The 18,374-nt window shown below is 42.0% G+C and overlaps 1 protein-coding gene across 1 annotated transcript in view; it reads right to left on the reverse strand.

Moving 5' to 3' along the window:
• Positions 1 to 1,319: 1,319 nt before the first annotated feature.
• KCNJ4 (potassium inwardly rectifying channel subfamily J member 4) overlaps positions 1,320 to 18,374 on the reverse strand; it is a 339,135-nt gene continuing 322,080 nt past the window's right edge. The window contains exon 3 of the mRNA XM_089674269.1: positions 1,320 to 2,967. Coding sequence (XP_089530395.1) covers positions 1,659 to 2,967 — 1,309 coding nt within the window. The 3' untranslated portion in view covers positions 1,320 to 1,658. The remainder of the gene's footprint in view (positions 2,968 to 18,374) is intronic.

The following is an 18,374-nucleotide window of genomic DNA, read 5'->3' on the forward strand; positions in this document are numbered from 1 at the left end:
ACACGTCCTTCGGATTGCCAGACAGAGAAGTGTGATTAGTCACTCCAGAGAATACGTCTCCACTGCTCTAGAGTCTAGTGGTGGCGTGCTTTATAAAACTGCATCCGACGCTTTGCATTGCATTTGGTGCAGCTGCTCGACCATGGAAACCCATTTCATGAAGCTCTTTATACACTGTTGTACTAATCTGAAGTCCACAACACGTTTGGAGGTCTTTAGCTACTGACTCTGCAGACAGTTTGCGACTTCTGCGCACTGTGCGCTTCAGCATGCGCTGACCCCTTTGTGACATTTTACGTGGCCTACCACTTTGTGGCTGAGTTGCTGTTGTTCCCACTTGCTTCCACTTTGTTATAATACCACTAACTGTTGACTGTGGAATATTTAGTAGCACAGAAATTTTACAGACGGACTTATTGCACAGGTGGCAACCTATCATGGTACCCATGCTTGAATACACTGAGCTCCTCAGAGTGACCCATTCTTTTACAAATGTTTGTAGAAGCAGTCTGCATACCTAGGTTCATGATTGTATACATCTGGGCAGCATAGTGGCTAAATGGCTAGCACTTCCGCCTGGCAGTACTAGGGTTGTTGGTTTGAATCCCAACCAAGGCACCACCTGAATGGAGTTTGCATGTTCTCCCTGCGACTGTGTGGGTTTTCTCTGGGCACTTCGGTTTCCTTCCACACTTCAAAGACATGCTGGCAGGTCAATTGGTTCCTGTCTAAATTGGCCCCAGTATGCATGAATGTGCGTTAGGGACCTTAGATTGTATGCTCTTTGAGGGTCAGGGACTGATGTGAAAGTACTATATATATATATATATATATATGTATGTAAAGTGCTGCTTAAATTGACAGCGTTATATAAGTGCCTGTAATAGATAAAATAAAAAATAAAAATCTGTGGCCATGGAGGTGATTGGAACACCTGATTACAATGATTTAGAGGGGTGTCCAAATACTTTTGGCAATATAGTGTATATTAGGACTGTAATACCACACAGTGAAGATAATTTCTACTAGTGTATATTACAGGCTTTACAAGGAAAAGTTACTGTGCCTTTTTAAAATGATCAGTATGGGCAAGAATGCAAAAACAAAAAAAGCAGGAAGAAAAGGGAAATAAAAAAAACTAGGAAATATTTATAAAATGCAAAATATTATTGACAGTGAACTCGCACTTTAAGTTTACTGGCCCTTTAAGCAAGTCTTTTTTTTTCTTGTTAATTAAGGCTTTTAAGCTTCTTTTTCTCCTCAGCTGCCGCCTGCACATTTTCCCTGCATATCAGAAAAGATCAATATATAAACATGTGTGGTTTGGAAGAGCACAGATTAGAGGTTTATTTTTAACTTGCATCTGTACAAAAGATTTTTATACACTGAATGTACCCAGCCCTGTTGTTCCCTTTCTCAAGAACACAAAGAAAATGGCTGATGTTCTTTGCTTTCAGAGCATACATATTCATAATTGTAAAAGTGGCAACAATCTGCTGGAGAAGTCATTACATTTTCAATTGAACTTTTTTTTTTTTTTGCAGTGCAAAAGGTTAATTACTTTAACAGGAAATAGAGACATAGACAAACACATAAAAGTACACCATCACCCGCCTAGGTGTGGCCTTGGAAATGTACTCTAAGTCTTGGTATTGACATCATATAGCTGATTCCCTTCTGTAAGAAATATTGTCTAATGCCATAGATGCCTGAAGGCGATCAAGTTCTAAATGACTCCCCATAACATGGATAACTCCTTCATCTGGTACACCTCCAACAGCTTCTTCATCCTCATCCTCCTCTTGGCTGAGAAGAGCCAACTCATTTTCATAGCAGAAGGCGCTTGGGGAAGGTAAAGCAGTTATACGGCTTTCATGTAGTTCTCGTGCACTACACACAGGGGTCCCTGGCACCTGGTAGGTTTTGTGGAAGTGAGAATAATCCACTTTATAATGATTCTTCTCCTCAAATACAACAGGCTCAAACCTGTGTCCCCAGCGGATTTCACTTGCTAAGTACGAACTGCGAGCTTGAGTTGTCATAGCTGTGGCCTCCACCATGCCCTCCAAAATGACAACAATCTCAAAGTCTTCTCCTTCTAACTGCTCCTTTCCCATTGTATAGAGAGGGCTCTCCTCATCAATCTCATGCACTATAATGATGGGCGAAACCAGAAAGATGCGATCCAGCCCACTGTCATATCCCACATTCAAGTCTCGCTGATCCACGGGCAGGTACTCACCCTCTTGTGTAATGTAAGGTCGGATCAGTTGAGCTCTGACATGGGCTTCTACAATATGACTTTTGCGTAGATTTCCAACCCTCCACATCAAACAGAGCTTTCCATCTCTTAGGGCAATTACAGCATGATGACTAAAAAGTAGCGTTTGGGCTCGTTTTTTGGGCCGAGCCATTTTGGCCATTATTGTACCAATCATGAAAGAGTCAATGAGGCAGCCAAGGATGGATTGTGCTACTACAGCAAGGATGGCTAAAGGGCATTCATCAGTCACACAACGGAACCCATACCCTATTGTAGTCTGTGTCTCTACTGAAAAGAGAAAAGCTTCAACAAAGCTATTAACATGCATCAGGCATGGTTTGGGAGGACCTGATCTCCCTCCTGGAATCACACCACTACCAACAGCTAAGTCCCCATGAAGGAATGCAATGCACCAGAAGAGAAAGGCAAAGAAAAGCCATGATGCTAAGAAAGCAGCTGAGAAGATAAGCAGCATGTATCGCCAACGTGTGTCAACACATGTTGTAAAAATGTCAGCCATGTAACGTTGTGATTTGTTGCTGAGATTTGCAAAGTAGACATTACATTGACCGTTCTTTTTAACAAAACGATTGCGCCTTTTCCGACGTGAATGCGGGTTGTGGAGAGAAGATGACCAGTGACCATTAAGACCCATGGATGGCATGCGAAGGCCTTCCTCATCTGTGGATACAATGCTGTACCTGCTGCAAAAAGACAAAGAGAAAGGTCATCAGAAGCAGGTACAGTTTGGAATGCAGATATTAATAATGTAAGACACTGTTGTACAGAGTGTAGTACCTACTGATACTATTTGAACTATTTCCCATCTTTCATATATATAGTTCTAAATGAAGATTACGACTGCCTTTTTCACTTCTTGGGGATAAAGTACTACATTTTGCTAAACATAGCATGCTTTAAAAGTGAGATCCCACCAGGGTTGCCAACTGTCAGTAAATTTACAGAAAGCTTGTACAAACCATTGATTTTTACAACTGTCTGTAAATATCAGGGGCTGATAATTTGTCATGCTGTGTTGACTTTTTTAAGTGTAAACCAATTAAATTATTTGATATGGGTATTGTCAGTGTTTTACATATTGTGTTTATACTGTTTAAATATTGATTGTCTTAGTTTTTAATGTCATTTTTCAGGTTGTTGTTAACAAAATATGCACCATCCGTACATTTTCCATGTTTTGACAGTGAAAAATGCTGCGGGAGGTTGGCAACACTGGATCCCACCCAGCACACACCTCACTTACTATTATCCATCTCAACAGTAAGGTATCCCTTCAGAAAACAGAGCTCACAGGCTTGTGGTATATGTGCATTAACCTCTCAGTCATCATTCCAGTCATCATTCTCCAGAGTATCTTACGTTTAATAATTCCTTAAAGTGTAACTAAAGGCAAAACATAAGCTTTGGAGTAGAGAGGGATTAGAACACCTGTCAGTTTTTATTGCAGTCCATGTCCAGACCATGTCTCCGTTAGGGAGATTCACTCTATTTGTCCAGTTTATCGTTATAAATTGTTATAAATAATATAAAAGTGAAAGAAAAATAATAACCCAAAATTTGAGAACAGTAATAGAGGGAATATCTTCCAATGGGGACAATAGTTCTGGTGACCCTGGTGACACCCTGGGATTCCCTAAGTTTGGAGAAATTTCCTTTCACTTCCTGTTTTGGCTATGGGACAGGAAGTGAAGGGAAATCTCTCCAAGGTGACACAGATGGGCAAAAAAAAGATATATCCCTCCTGTACTTTATCCAAAATAAAAGTATTTAATTCTACTTTATTGACCAATCTTCACACTCTCCTATCAGGTGGCCTCAATAAGAAAGTGGAGGCCAGTACACTTCTTTAATCGGTCCTCAATATAGTTTTTTTTATATCATATATTAGCTTTTTCAGTACTGTCTACAGACACACTCTTCCTTTATACACAGACACCATCACAGCTTAATCTATATGTTTTTAATTTCCTTCTGTATAGGTTGCATTTTTAATATATATAGGCTCTTCCATCTATGTATCCCTATACTGTACATGCAAACAGTAGAGAGATAGAATTATGTTTTTTTGTGTACACATATTGTCTGCACAGAATAACTAATTTTTGCATATACTGTATGTTTCTTCATCTAGGTGTATATTTTAAATGATATGGGACTCTTAAGACAGCCAGATTTCCGACATGTAAGTACACCCTTAGTAGTATTAAGAATTTCATCTTTTTAGGATATGTTCTTTGGTGGCCCTGTATATGATTGTAACTTACCTGTTGTTTAGATGTTAATACATCTGGATATATATCTTTGTCTGTGCATCTTAGACAAAGTGTAGTTCATATCCTGTTTGATTCTTTTATTTATATACTTTTAACTGCAATCTTTACAGAACTGTTAAAATGTTTATATATTTTTATTGTACCCACTACCATTTTCTACATGTAGCTCTTACTAGTCTTTGATTTTTGTATGTGTTTGTGGCCGCTGAGCTTTGTTGTCAACTGGCTGCCCCTACAACTACTTAAAAAAACCACACTAAACATGGGGCCTACAAGGCCTGAAGAAGGAGCACATGCTCTGCAAATGCGACACCAAATTCCCCCATCACGTCCAGTCGTGACTTTACAACTGCCCGACTCAGTGTTCCACGAGAATCAGGAAGCCCTGGGAGCCTCTGGCACTACCGATTGGCTAGGCCGCAACCTCTTACCATCTGGCAGACCGGGATTTGTGCTGGCGAGGATTGTCACTTGTAGTGCTACATGCTTGATTTCTGCTCCTTTTGTGAGTGCAATTCTTTTATCATTATTAAGGTATTTTTAACTGTTACACTTAGCTGATGCTTGCCTTCTCCCCTTCCTGTGCCTTTATTTCAGAGTTGCTTCTTGCTGCTATGACTAAGCTGCTGCAGAAGTGAGCTTTTCTTTTACATGAACATTATTGGTCCCCATCTTTGCCCCCTATTGCGCCAATGCATTTTTCTTTTAGTTTCAATATAATGACCACCTATTCAATGTTAGCTAAAAAAAACAGGCACAAATACATTCATTGTTAGGACTGGAAATACATGACAGATAATGAACTGTGCAGTTGGAATCCATATACGAAAATGTTAATCCTTCACTGGTAGCACTCTGCATTGCTCCAAATTCTGATATCCCTGAGAGTGCCTGCACAACTCATCACTTGTCTAAGGAGTAATTTACTAAAGGAGTAACTTGGCCCATGCTATTTCTATTCTATCTTCTAGATTGTAAGCTCCGAGGAGCCGGGCCCTCCTATCCCTCTTGTATTGAACTGTACTGTTGTTGTATTGTCTCCCATTATATTGTAAAGCGCTGCGCAAACTGTTGGCGCTATATAAATCCTGTATAATAATAATAATCTAATAGTACCTAGAGGCTGTTGATAGCTTTTTATTACACCCTCTCATCACACCTAGAGATCCCTAGATAGCTGCTGTGAAAACAGTATAAATCTATCTGTATTTGAAGAGGTATTAAATCTGGAATGTACTGTCCAGATGAGGTGTATATAATTAAAAAATTAGATTCAAAGGCTCATTGTCCCTGGTGTGATGATGTTGTAGGTCTACAAACCTTTGGGTGAGATTTACGAAAACTGAAGCCTAGAGAATCTGGTGGAGCTGTTCATAATAACCAATCAGCTTCGAAATTCAGCTGGTTCAATGAAGTTTTGACAATAACATCTAGAAGCTGACTGGTTACTAGGCACAGCTGTGCCAGATTCTCTGTGCTCCAATTTTAGTAAATCTCCCCCTTTGGAGTTAATTGCCAACACCAAATCATGCTAGGGAAACTGTCATACGACATACAGGTATATAAATGTGCTCTTCTACATTCTGCCCTACCCATTGAATTGCCATAGAACGGTGATGAACATTTACAGTGCCTGTGTGGGACAGGCACCCTTCAAGGACACCATACCATGGCCAGGAACATTTGCTCCTCCTTACTCTTATTGTCTGATGTACTGGACACTAGCTCTATTTGCTGGTAGAAACATAACTGTGTACTTTATGGTGTGATGCTCACCTTCCTAACCACCTTGATGCTGGACACAATATTCTGCTTGGCTCTGTACTCCCATCACAATACTGATCCAAAGCTATACTAGAATTATCATTTTTACTTTATTATTTATTTGATTAGAATAGACTGTACTTACCAATGCCAGCATCTCATGTCCCCTGTGTCCTTTAATACTGACCCTGTTGCTGTGCTATTCTTCTCCTTTTGTCCAATGAATCTTTACCTTTACACTACACACACATTTCTTGTAATGTTTCCTTTCTGGCTGCATAAAGTGGCACTAACGTTTTCATCAATTATTCTAAAATATCAAAAATACCATGGCTCGGTTTTCTTTTTTGTTTTTGTTTGTTTAAAAAATATCTTACTGTTGTTTTCAGACTTCTTTTTTTGTCCAGTGCACGCTACCTATCCTCCACAGATGCACCTCACAGCTACTAGTGTAGAGTGATCAGTGCCATTATTTCTGCTCACATGCTATGCTCTGTGCGTACTACAATTCCCATAAAGCAGAATGTGCCAATGTTACAAGATTATCGGTGATCTGAGTGCAATGTATTGCAAAGATGCAGCCTGCATTATCTGTATCAAAGAGAACACAAAGCACGTGTTGCTCACTCGCATTCCAAGTTTAATGTATCAAACAGAAATGGATCACATTATACACATAATTTCTTTCTTTATAGTGGCCACATGGAAAAGCGCATCAATTTGTGCTAGAGAATTGCCATTAGTAACATATAGGATACTAAACAGAGAAAGTGAATGTCAGAACAAACACAAAATTGAACAAATATAGGATAAACCACGTGCGACTAACCTTTATCTAAGAGGAGAACACAAAAGATGTGTTGCTCACTTGCATTCCGAGTTTAATGTGAGCTTGTTGGTATCAGTCTCCTAAAGTCACACTACAAATTATTAGAGCTCCCTCTAGCTGCAGACTATTAATAGCATTACTGGGAGGTTTATTCATTTCCAGTACTTGCTACACCTGCAGGGCACCTGCAGATGTGTAATCCATCTTGGGGGCAATCAGGAGAGGTTGGCTACATTCTCACAGTGGCGGCATGGAGAACAAATGTAGCCACCCTTGAACTTCCTGAGAATAGTAGAAAAAAACTTGCATTTGAGAGATATAACAAAGGAAAAGAGGAATAGAAGGTACAGTATGTTCAAGTTATATTTAAACATATTGAATTTATTTCATTTTATTTAAAAAAATGTGAGGTTAGTGTCACTTGAAGTTTACTATGCATTAGCAAATGTGCACAGGACAAAAGGGGGCTGTAACAAATATTATGACAAGTGTAACATTAAATATTATTGTTCACTACTATTTGAATAAGAAGATCACTGGCTTTTTCTTCAAAGATTCCTAGGAATAGTGCCCCTTTTTCTTCCAAGCTGTAACTGTAAAGTTCTTTCAGAATAAAAAAGAAATATATGGTCATATGCGCCTCTCTACTTACAGGTTAAATATGTTTGCCCCTGAAATTAATCATCACTTCCTGTCTACATGATAGTTTTGGATGTTCCTACCCACCATTGCATGTTCCAGCACTTCCTGTTGCTTTCCTCATAATAACAAACAAATAAAAAATCTAACAGGGAGACAGGGAGCTCTGCAGACATAGAAATTCAGACAAATAAATATTTCCCAGTGAAATATAACAAAAATTATTAAGTCATTGAATTCTCCAACATTTGCTAAAACTAAAATATTATGACTGACCCTTTAAAAAGGATCCAAAATATAGATGTTGTTCCCAAAAAAAATGCAAGCAGTACAAGTCAAAGGACATTTCACCAGTTTTGCCTCCCCATGTCTTTCACTCCATGTTTCTGTGTAGAGGCAGCAATCTTGGTAAAGAAGTAGGGCTTTGATTCCTCGTGTCAGAGTTTCCCTCCTGAATACTGGTGTGGTAATATTCAGAAAGCAGCAGAAGTGCAGAAAGCAAAAATCCATAGAACAATTAACAGAAGAAACAGAAGCAGGGAGATCCTTGCACTACAGTTTCCTATGTACAGCTTACTTAAAAAGCAGCACAGAAGTGACATTACGAAACCTCATTCCAAATCAAGAGTCAAAGGCACAGTGGTCTATCTCATATCACTCAGATATACAGCTATGAGGCTTAAAGAGACACTTGTACATGCCCATTGAAGGCATAGTGTTAAGGACCCCCTGCATCAGTTATACTCACCTTACCAGTGTCCTTCCTTTTTTTGCAGTCGGCAAACAACATCCAGTGCTTGTGAGTATAAGGGAGCAGTGGAAAAGCTAGACATTCTTTCACCTGGGGCAAAAGGGGGTTGGGAGGCACTTTTGCTCAGTGGGGGAACATGGAGGGCACTGTTTCTCAGTGGGAAGAGAAAGGGGACACTGGTACTCAGCTGGGAAACAAAAGGGAGCACTGGTGCTCATTGGGGGAACAAGGGGCACTGGTGCTCAGTGGGGAGAAAAGGGGGGCACTGGTGATCAGTTCTATTCCAACCTAACCCCTATGTCCATGGCAGGAAAAGGATTAGGGCACAGGAGTTCTTGAGTAGAGGAGGTGCACTGAACTTTTTCAGGGCACTGCTTAGGCACAATTAAAATTTCTAGATATTTCCAGTGAGATAGCAAATCTTTACTTTTGAGTTCATGCCCACTTTAAAGGCTAAGTTCACCTTTGTTACATTTTCCACCCGTTTTTAGGGTGGAACATGTAACATTTTCCAGCATCTACACCTTGCACCCCCGATCCCTCCTCCCTGTGACAGCGGGGGGGGGGGGGGTGGGGTTGGGGGAAATGACACACACTTCTCCCCATACCTGCTAGCACAATTTAAAAATAACCACATGCCGGCATCATTCATTCAGTTTCCCGCAAATGAATAGCCTTCAAATATCATCATCTATTGTGGCTGACAGCTTCTAATTCTCAATGAACTGCAAGGGCACTGGAGAGCACTCTGGTAATTCATTGTTTCTTCTTGCTCGCAAGTAAATGCCTACCCGTACGAGGTATGGGCAGTCACCTATCCTGAGGGTCTGCAGGAGCCTGAGATTGCACCCACTTTCTGCTGATCCTTAGAAAAAAAATAAAATACATGCACATATTTTTACTTGCCAAAAATGTGCATTTATTTATTTATTTTCAAAAGGTGATCTTATCCTTTAATTTCACCCTCCCCCAATCTCTTTAAAATAAGCACAGTTTGCAGTCCCGCTGCATTTGTTTTAAGTTTACTGAGCTAAAAGGAAAAAAATCCTACTTTAAAGAATCAACCATTTCTGCTCTTCCATGATAAGCAATTGGAACACCACTAATGTTCTTTGTAAATCCTAATTTCAGACATTTCCGTGTTTACTAGCAAAAACCTTATGTATAATTGCATTTGTTGCTTTTTTTAACAAATAATAAAAATATAGCTATCTTGCTATGAGTGCTTTTACTATATAGACAATCCGGTACAAGTGTGCTTATTTGTCAAACAGCAGTAATGTACAAAAAAGAAAAACCAATTGTCCTATCCACTTTTTCACGACTTCTGTTAACTTTTTTTTCGTGGCTGTCACATCACCAAGACATACTTCTCCAAGCTCCATTTCTTATGTAACACCGGATCCTATTTTTTGCTCTAAAATGCTTTATCAAGAACCATCTGTGACTGTTCTACACACAGCATAACTCTGTTGCCATGGCAACCTATGGCCCTGGTGGCGTCTAACAGGAGCTTAGGGCTGTAATTTCAGCATCAGTTGCAGGCAGGGACACGACGGGGGACCCATATGCACCTTATTCTGTCACATCCCCCAACCTCTTGGCCCACGCACCCCTGACTCACCCCTATCTGCATATACTCTGAGTGGGGGAGTGATGTCACTCCATGACATCATGATAGGATGATGGTAAGGGCTGTGCAACAAGGATCAAACAAATATTTCTGACCCTCGATAAAAGCAGAACATGCAAATATACTTTCTTGCCTTTGGAGTTGTGCTATTTTTTTGTATGTATAAAAATTACTTAACAGTAATTTGTAACAGAAAATGACTTACTCTTTAAAGAGACAGTTTCAATTATATAATGCTTTTGAAAATACATTTCTAGAACTGAGCATTATTGCCTCCAGTAAATAAAATCTTCACTCACTTAAAGGAGATGCTAGAATCTTCAGCATCGAAGCCTTCTAGGTGTTCCAGATGCCTACATCTACCCACTGTCTGCTAAAGCTACATCAGCACTGGCATCAATGAGCCACATCAAGACTGTGGGTGAAGTAACAGTAGGCATCTGGGAGGGGCAGGCATCTAACACACCAGGGGCGGACTGACCATTTGGAAACTTGGGCCCAGGGACAGTAGGGGGCCCCATGAGATGCCCCTTTTTCATAGGCTTTTATGAGTTTGGGCAAGGTCACAGGGGCCCCATGATCTCCTATTGTCCGGTGGCCCCATGAGTTGTCAGTCCGTCCCTGTAACACACCCAATTGTGTAGATTATATTGATGCTTCTAAGGTCTCGTTCACACCATGTCCAGTGACCTACATTTTTCTGTACTGGATAAATGCGGATCACTGCAAAGGCACATAAAAAAAATGGTTTTCTTTGTGCCTTGTTCACACCGTAACGCACATATGTTTTTGCACATGCATTTTCAGCACATTTTTATTTGCAGTATGGTGTGAAAGAACCCTAACCCTGCACAATTCTAAACACTGGATTTAATAGAGGTGCTGCTGGTGAGTAGTATAAATGTATTTTTAAGAGTAATATTTAATTAGTTTACCTTAAAGCGATTCTGTGCTCAGATTGTGCACACTTAAGCATTTGCACGCTCTGAACAAACAGCAACAACAGATCTTTAAAACAAGTCACCTCTGTTATAGGTATTGTGGAGAAATGTATCTTTAAAGTTCACTACAAAGGCACTGAAATCGTAGAACAGGTGTGTCATCCAGAAAGGCTGCTGGCAGTCAGCCAAACCGCTTCAGAAGCTGGATGGGACTATCTAGTTGTATTTACGATTAGTGTTGTCTATGGACGGATATCCAGAATGCAAGAAATCTGGGAGCATCCATCCCTGGGTGCATACTGCCCTAAATGGAAGTAGTCCTGTCTTCCTCTGACCCCATCCACTGCTAAAAGGCAGAGCCCCATACACCAGGGCTAAGCTGTTAGAAAATTAATTAAATCTGATTTTAGAGTCTTTGCAGTGATATTTGATGATATTTGAGATTTACTTCACAGTATCAGCAGCTAGTGAGGTAGGGATGGCCTGTTTTAAGGATCTCTTGCTGCTTGTTAAAAATATGTAACTACTTTAATGTCCATAGTCTGGACACAGATGCACTTTAACCCCTTCCCAGTGAGCGTACCTCATGGAAGTGTTTTTTTTTATTGAATCTTTTTCTTTTTGCTAGAGGAGAAATATGTAAACCTAGGAGTGTGTGTAAAAAAACTAAATAACTAGATCAGTTTGACCTAGGTCAGTGTCAAGATTAGGGCTATTTTCTTTGCAGCCTCACAGAACTGGGCTTTTTTCCGTGGGGCCCCATATTTGTGTACCTGTCTTTGTGCTGGGCACAAAGACCAGGTTGTCACTTAGAGTCCCGGGTCCTGTTTTAACGACCGGGACCCGGGACTCCCGATTCCTGGACGGGCTTCACAGTGACTGATCACTGTGATAGCCAATGTCAGAGGAGAAGACGAGGAAGCCTTGGCAAATGCGCCAATGCGCAATATGGCCACGCCAATTCGAGCAAAGAAATACGCATGTGCATAGGTGGGCAACACGTAATCATGCATTCCTGTGCACGAAAACGCACCGGCACACGCAGTATGCACTAATTGCTGACACTCAGTGGCCTTTATAAGGACTGCAGCTCTTCTCAGTGATTGCTGGATTATCGTCAGCCCCTCCCGATCCTGTGTTCCTGAGTTTACTGCTGATTACCCATTACCCATTACCGACCCTGGGTTGATCCTGACCTCGCTCCTGTCTGCTGCTACTCTGTGTATGACCCTGGCTTGATCCTGATGTTGCTCTTGTCTGCTGTTCCATATCGATCCTGGCTCTGGCTACTGACTACTCTACCCATCCTCCAGGATCCACGTGTTCTCTGCAGAAACTCCTCCTGCAACTGGAGCACCCACCTGTTCCATCTCATCAGGCATTTCCAAGCAGCAACACCACTACAGGGGCGCACTGCACTTAGCCGTAAGGGGAGCCCTGTCTCTACTGCAACCTCCGATCAGGTACGTGACAGCATAATCCAGCCATAATGTCAGAGGCTGAGAGAGGTGTCTCCCTGATAGAGGTTCTGTGCCAACAGGTTGCAGCCCTCAAGCAAGCGGCCAAGAACCTACAAGAAGGCTATTTCCAATTTCCAATCACCTGCAGAATCTTGCCACTCCTTCAGCTCCCGCTGACCAAAACCCACCCAGGGCACCCTCTGCATCCTCCGCTTCTGTTCAAGAAGGCCACTTTTCTGGAGATCGTCAAAAGTTCAGAGCGTTTAATAACGCATGTCTGTTATATTTGGCACTTCAACCCAGGACTTTTTCTTTAGAGTCTGTGAAGGTGGGGTTCATCATCTCGCTACTTACTGATGAACCTCAGTCCTGGGCACATCACCTCCTGGAGCAAAAGAGCCCAGTTCTGAACTCTGTTACTACCTTTTTGACACCATGTCCCAACTATATGCCGATTCCCAATGCATGGCCACAGCAGAAGCTGCCCTTCACTCCCTCCAACAAGGTCACTGACCTGTGGAAGATTATACAGTTGAATTCCGTAAATGGTCAGTAGACACAGGCTGGAATGAAGCCGCCCTCAGATTCCAGTATCGGCTTGGTCTCCCTGAAGGACTCAAAGATGAATTAGCCAGAGTTGAGACTCCTACCTCCCTTGAAGGCCTCATTCAGTTGGCCATCCAGCTAGACCGTCACCTGCGGGAACGGTAAATGGAAAGATCTAATTCCTACCGTCCATCCTGGATGCTACCCAATGTGCCTTCTTTCTCTGCTCCTCTGCCCACTGTGCCACCTGCTGCTGTTGCCAAAACTGAACCTATGCAGATTTGCCTAGTTTGCTCCTCCTTGTCCCCAGATGAAAAGACACATCAGAGACAATCCAACCTATGCCTCTACTGTGGAGCGTCTGGACATTTCTTATGAAATTGTCCTGTGAGACCTAGTAAGTCTATCCCTCCACGCATTATTTACTCTTAGATTTCTGGATCATTACCAGCTCACCTTGTTCTACCTATCCTATTGCAGGTGGCAGGAAGGGAAGTCAAGCTCCAAGCAATCATTGACTCCGGGGCATGCACCCTAGCATAGACGTTGCAGGTTCCACTGAGAGACAAAAAACAAAAACTTGCAGTCCATTTAGCCGATGGGACTTTTCCTCGATCTGGTCCTGTAACACAGGAAACCTTTCCTATTTTGACATCCACAGACTCAGGCCATCAATAATTTTTCTGCTTTGACACCTTGTGCTCCACCATGTTCCCGATCATCCTGGGAATACCGTGGCTTTGGGCCCATAACCCTCATGTGGACTGGCCTACAGGAAAGATTTCCTTCTCCTCCATCTACTGTCTACAACATTGCTTTCCCCCTGAACTCACAGACTCTTCCAGTTGCCTGACATTTCAAACAGTGCCCGACACCAGTCAAATTGTGCCCCCATCCTACCATGAATACCTAGATGTTTTTGATAAACAGAAGGCCGACACGCTACCACTTCACCGGCCATATGACTGCCCTATCGAACTCTTTCCCGGGGCAGAGATTTCCTTTGGGCAAATTTTTCCGTTATCCGAAGTTGAGCTGGAGACTCTAAGAGTGTACATTGACGACAGTCTTAAGAAGGGGTTCATTCACCCCTCTTCTTCTCCTGCTGGTGCTGGAATCTTCTTCGTGGAGAAAAAGTATCATTCACTCAGGCCTTGTGTGGATTACTGGGGACTCAATAAAGTAACTATCAAAAATCTTTATCCGCTCCCTATGGCCCCGGAGCTCTTCCAAAGATTCCGTGATGCCCGAATATTTTTAAAACTGGATCTCCGGAACGCCTATAACCTAGTCAGAATCCACAAAGGAGATGAATGGAAGACAGCTTTTAGAACCCGCTTCGGGCACTTAGAGTACCTGGTTATGCCCTTCGGGTTGTGTAACACTCCTGCAACCTTTCAACACCTCATGAACGACATTTTCCGGAAATTATTGGATCACTTCTTGATAGTCTACCTTGACGATATCTTTATCTTTTCTGCCATCCCGGAACTCCACCAAGTGCATGTCAAAAAAGTCCTAGCTACCCTAAGACAGCCTGGATTATATGCAAAGGCGGAGAAATGCAAATTTGAAAAACTACCAATCCAATTCCTGGGCTTGATCATTTCTACTGATGGGATTTCTATGGACCCCCAAAAGGTAGCTGCCATCACCAACTGGCCGGCTCCCACCGATAAGAAAGGTATCCAAAGATTTGTGGGCTTTGCCAATTTTTACAGGAGATTTATCAAGAACTTTTTCTCTATCATTGCTCCCATTACCCAATTAACTCGGATACATACCCTATTCCAGTGGTCTCTGGAAGCCCAAGGGGCCTTTAACAAGCTGAAGACTCTATTTACCTCTGCTCCGATGCTACAGCACCCCAACCTGACTCTGCCTTTTGTCCTTGAGGTCGATCCCTTGGAGATTGCCACAGGAGCAATCCTTTCACGTCAGGGGCCCAAGGCTCTCTTGCATCCAGTGGCCTTGTTCTCCCGAAAGATGAGTCAACCGGAGAAAAATTACGATGTGGGGGACCACAAATTACTGGCCATTAAATCTGCATTAGAAGAGTGGTGCTACCTCTTGGAAGGCGCTGCTCATCCTATCATGGTTTTTACCAATCATAAGAACTTGGAATATCTTCGAACCGCAAAACAGTTAAGACCAAGACAAGCTCGATGGGCCTTATTCTTTTCAAGGTTCAATTTTCATCTAACATACCGGCCAGGGTCTAAAAATGGGAAAGCAGATGCCCTGTCCTGTATGTTCCCAGACACTCCTCAAACAGCTGCTCCCAGTACTATTTCATCTCCACATAATTTCCTACTCATTCAGCCTGATCTAAAATCAGCAATTAAACAAGCTTCACTTTCATATGCCGGGTCTGAGAAGTTATCCTTAAGGAAGCATGAGGATTTCTTGTGGCATGAGGACAAGATCTTTGTTCCCCAAGAAGTCAGACCACAAAGATTTAAGATATGCCACGACCACTTGCTTACAGGTCACTTCAGGGTATGGAAGACCACTGAACATGTCCAAAGATCCTTTTGGTGGCCCAACCTGAGACAGGACTGTAAAGTGTATGTTAACTCCTGTGCAACTTGTCTATGCAATAAGGGCAGCCATACCAGAGCCTGGGGCTTGCTCAGACCCCTTCCAGTTCCTGAACAGCCTTGGAAGATGATTTCTATGGACTTTATTGTGGACTTACCTCCCTGTGAGGGATTCACCACCACCTTGGTGGTAGTGGATAGACTGTCCAAAATGGCTCACTTCCTGGCCATGGTGGGTACTCCTTCCGCTACTGAAACTGCTCAAACATTTATTACAGAGATAGTAAGACTACACAGAATACCCAACAATATAGTTTCTGACAGGGGGCACAATTTACGTCCAAATTTTGGAGATCTTTGTTCAAAACCCTGAATATCAAAGTATGTCTCTCTTCTGCTTATCATCCACAGAGTAATGCGCAAACGGATAGGACTAACCAAACTTTGGAGCAATACCTAAGATGCTTCTCCACCTTCTCTCAGGATAACTGGGCATCTCTTCTTTCCTGTGCAGAATTCGCCAGCAACAATTTGTCCATGCTTCCACCAACCAGTCTCCTTTCTGGACAAATTACGGTTTTCACCCTTCCTTCGTTTGGGATGCCATTCCAGAAGCATCAGTACCTGCAGTCCAGGATAGGTTAACTTTCATACAATCCAATTACCAGATACTCCAGAGGACCTTGCAAAAAGCTCAGGAGGATTACAAGAAAAAGTTTGATAAAAGGAGGAGAGGTAACCCTGGGTGGAAGATGGGAGACAAAGTGTGGCTTGCTACAACCAATCTCAAACTTACTTGCCCTTCATGAAAACTAGGTCTCAGGTTCATTGGACCCTTTAAAATCAAAAGGGAGATTAGCCCTGTGGCCTTCGAACTGGACTTATCCTACTCTCATAAGATTCACCCGGTCTTCCATCTTTCTCTACTCAAACCAGCCGTAATGTGCCCTATCCCTGGAAGAGAGGAACCGCCCCCCACCGCCAGTCACGGTAGGGGAAGACATTGAGTTCGAAGTTGAAACCATCTTGGATGGATGGAAAAGGGGGAGACAGATTCAATATCTGGTTAAATGAAAAGGATATCCACCGGAGGATAGTTCCTGGGAACCCGCAAGAAATGTGGATGCTCCTAAGCTGCTTCAAGAATTTTTGAAGAGATTCCCTGAAAAATGAGCTCGCCTGGGCATCCGGAGGCTGCCCCTTGGGGGAGGGCACTGTCAGAGGAAAAGACAAGGAAGCCTGGGCAAATGCACCATTGCGCAATATGGTCACACCAATGCACGCAAAGAAGTGCGCATGCGCATAGGCCGGCAACACATAATCATGCATTCCTGTGCACGAAAACGCACCGGCACACGCAGCGTGCACTAATTGCTGACACTTAGTGGCCTTTATAAGGACTGCAGCTCTGCTCAGTGATTGCTGGATTATCGTCAGCCCCTCCTGTTCCTGTGTTCCTGAGTTTACTGCTGATTACCCATTACCGACCCTGGCTTGATTCTGACCTTGCTCCTGTCTGCTGCTACTCTGTGTATGACCCTGGCTTGATCCTGACCTCGCTCCCGTCTGCTGCTACCCTGTGTATGACCCCGGCTTGATCCTAACGTTGCTCTTGTCTGCTGTTCCATATTGATCCTGGCTCTGGCTACTGACTACTCTCAGAAGCCTGTAGACTTTACCTTACACATTACCCGTGTGTGGGGAACTGTGTCAAACGCTTTTGCAAAATCCAAGTATACGCGCCCCCTACCCGGAAATGCAAAATCATGTATATATACGTTATTTTGCGCACCCCTGACGCCTTTTAGCAGTATTTCTGCACTAAGACGGCGGTAAAGCAATTAACCGTTTCCATACAGGGCACTATTACCCCCTTCCTGCCCAGGCCATTTTTCTCTCACAATTTGAATGACAATTGTACGGTCATACAACATTGTACCCGAACTAAAATTTTATAATTTTCTTCACACAACTAGAGCTTTCTTTTGGTGGTATTTAATCACCACTGGGGTTTTTATTTTTTGCTAAATTAACAAAAAACAACAGAAAATTTTGAAAAAAAACCCACGGTTTTCTTTCTTTCTGTTATAAAAGTTTGAAAATAAATAATTGTTCTTCATAAATTTAGGCCAAGATGTATTCTGCTACATGTCTTTGGTGAAAATAACCCAAATTAGGATGTATTTTTTAGTTTGTAGGAAAGTTATAGAGTTCACAAACTATGGATTATATCTGAATATTGATCAATCCTGAAGTACTGACGGCCAATCTAATTTCTTGAGGTCCAAGAATGTCAGAACAGTTATTCCCCAAATTACCCCTTTTTGCAAAGTAGACAGTCCGGTGTACTTCATAAGAGGCATGGCGAGTTTTTTGAAGTTGTATTTTTTTGTCATAATTTTTCAGAAAATTAAAAAAATTATTTTCACTTTTTTTTGTTACATACTTTCACCAGTGCAGTACAGCGTCAACATATAACTGGCATGGCGGTGATCAGGGACACTGACTGGTGACAGTATGAAAAAAAAATATCATTTTTATTTTATTTTTTTAATTTTTTATTAAATTTGTTTTCTTTTTGTTAAGATTTTTTTTCATATTTCACTATGACCAAAGTAGTACAATGTTACCATAGTAACATTGTACTACTTTGGGGAAGTGATCATTATTTTTTTTTCTTTTACACAATTTGCTTATAGCAAAGAATTACTTTG

The sequence above is a fragment of the Staurois parvus genome, unplaced genomic scaffold, assembly GCF_062004578.1.
Source record: "Staurois parvus isolate SC_StPar_1 unplaced genomic scaffold, SC_StPar_1.0 ptg000149l, whole genome shotgun sequence".
NCBI classification, from domain to species: Eukaryota; Metazoa; Chordata; class Amphibia; order Anura; family Ranidae; genus Staurois; species Staurois parvus.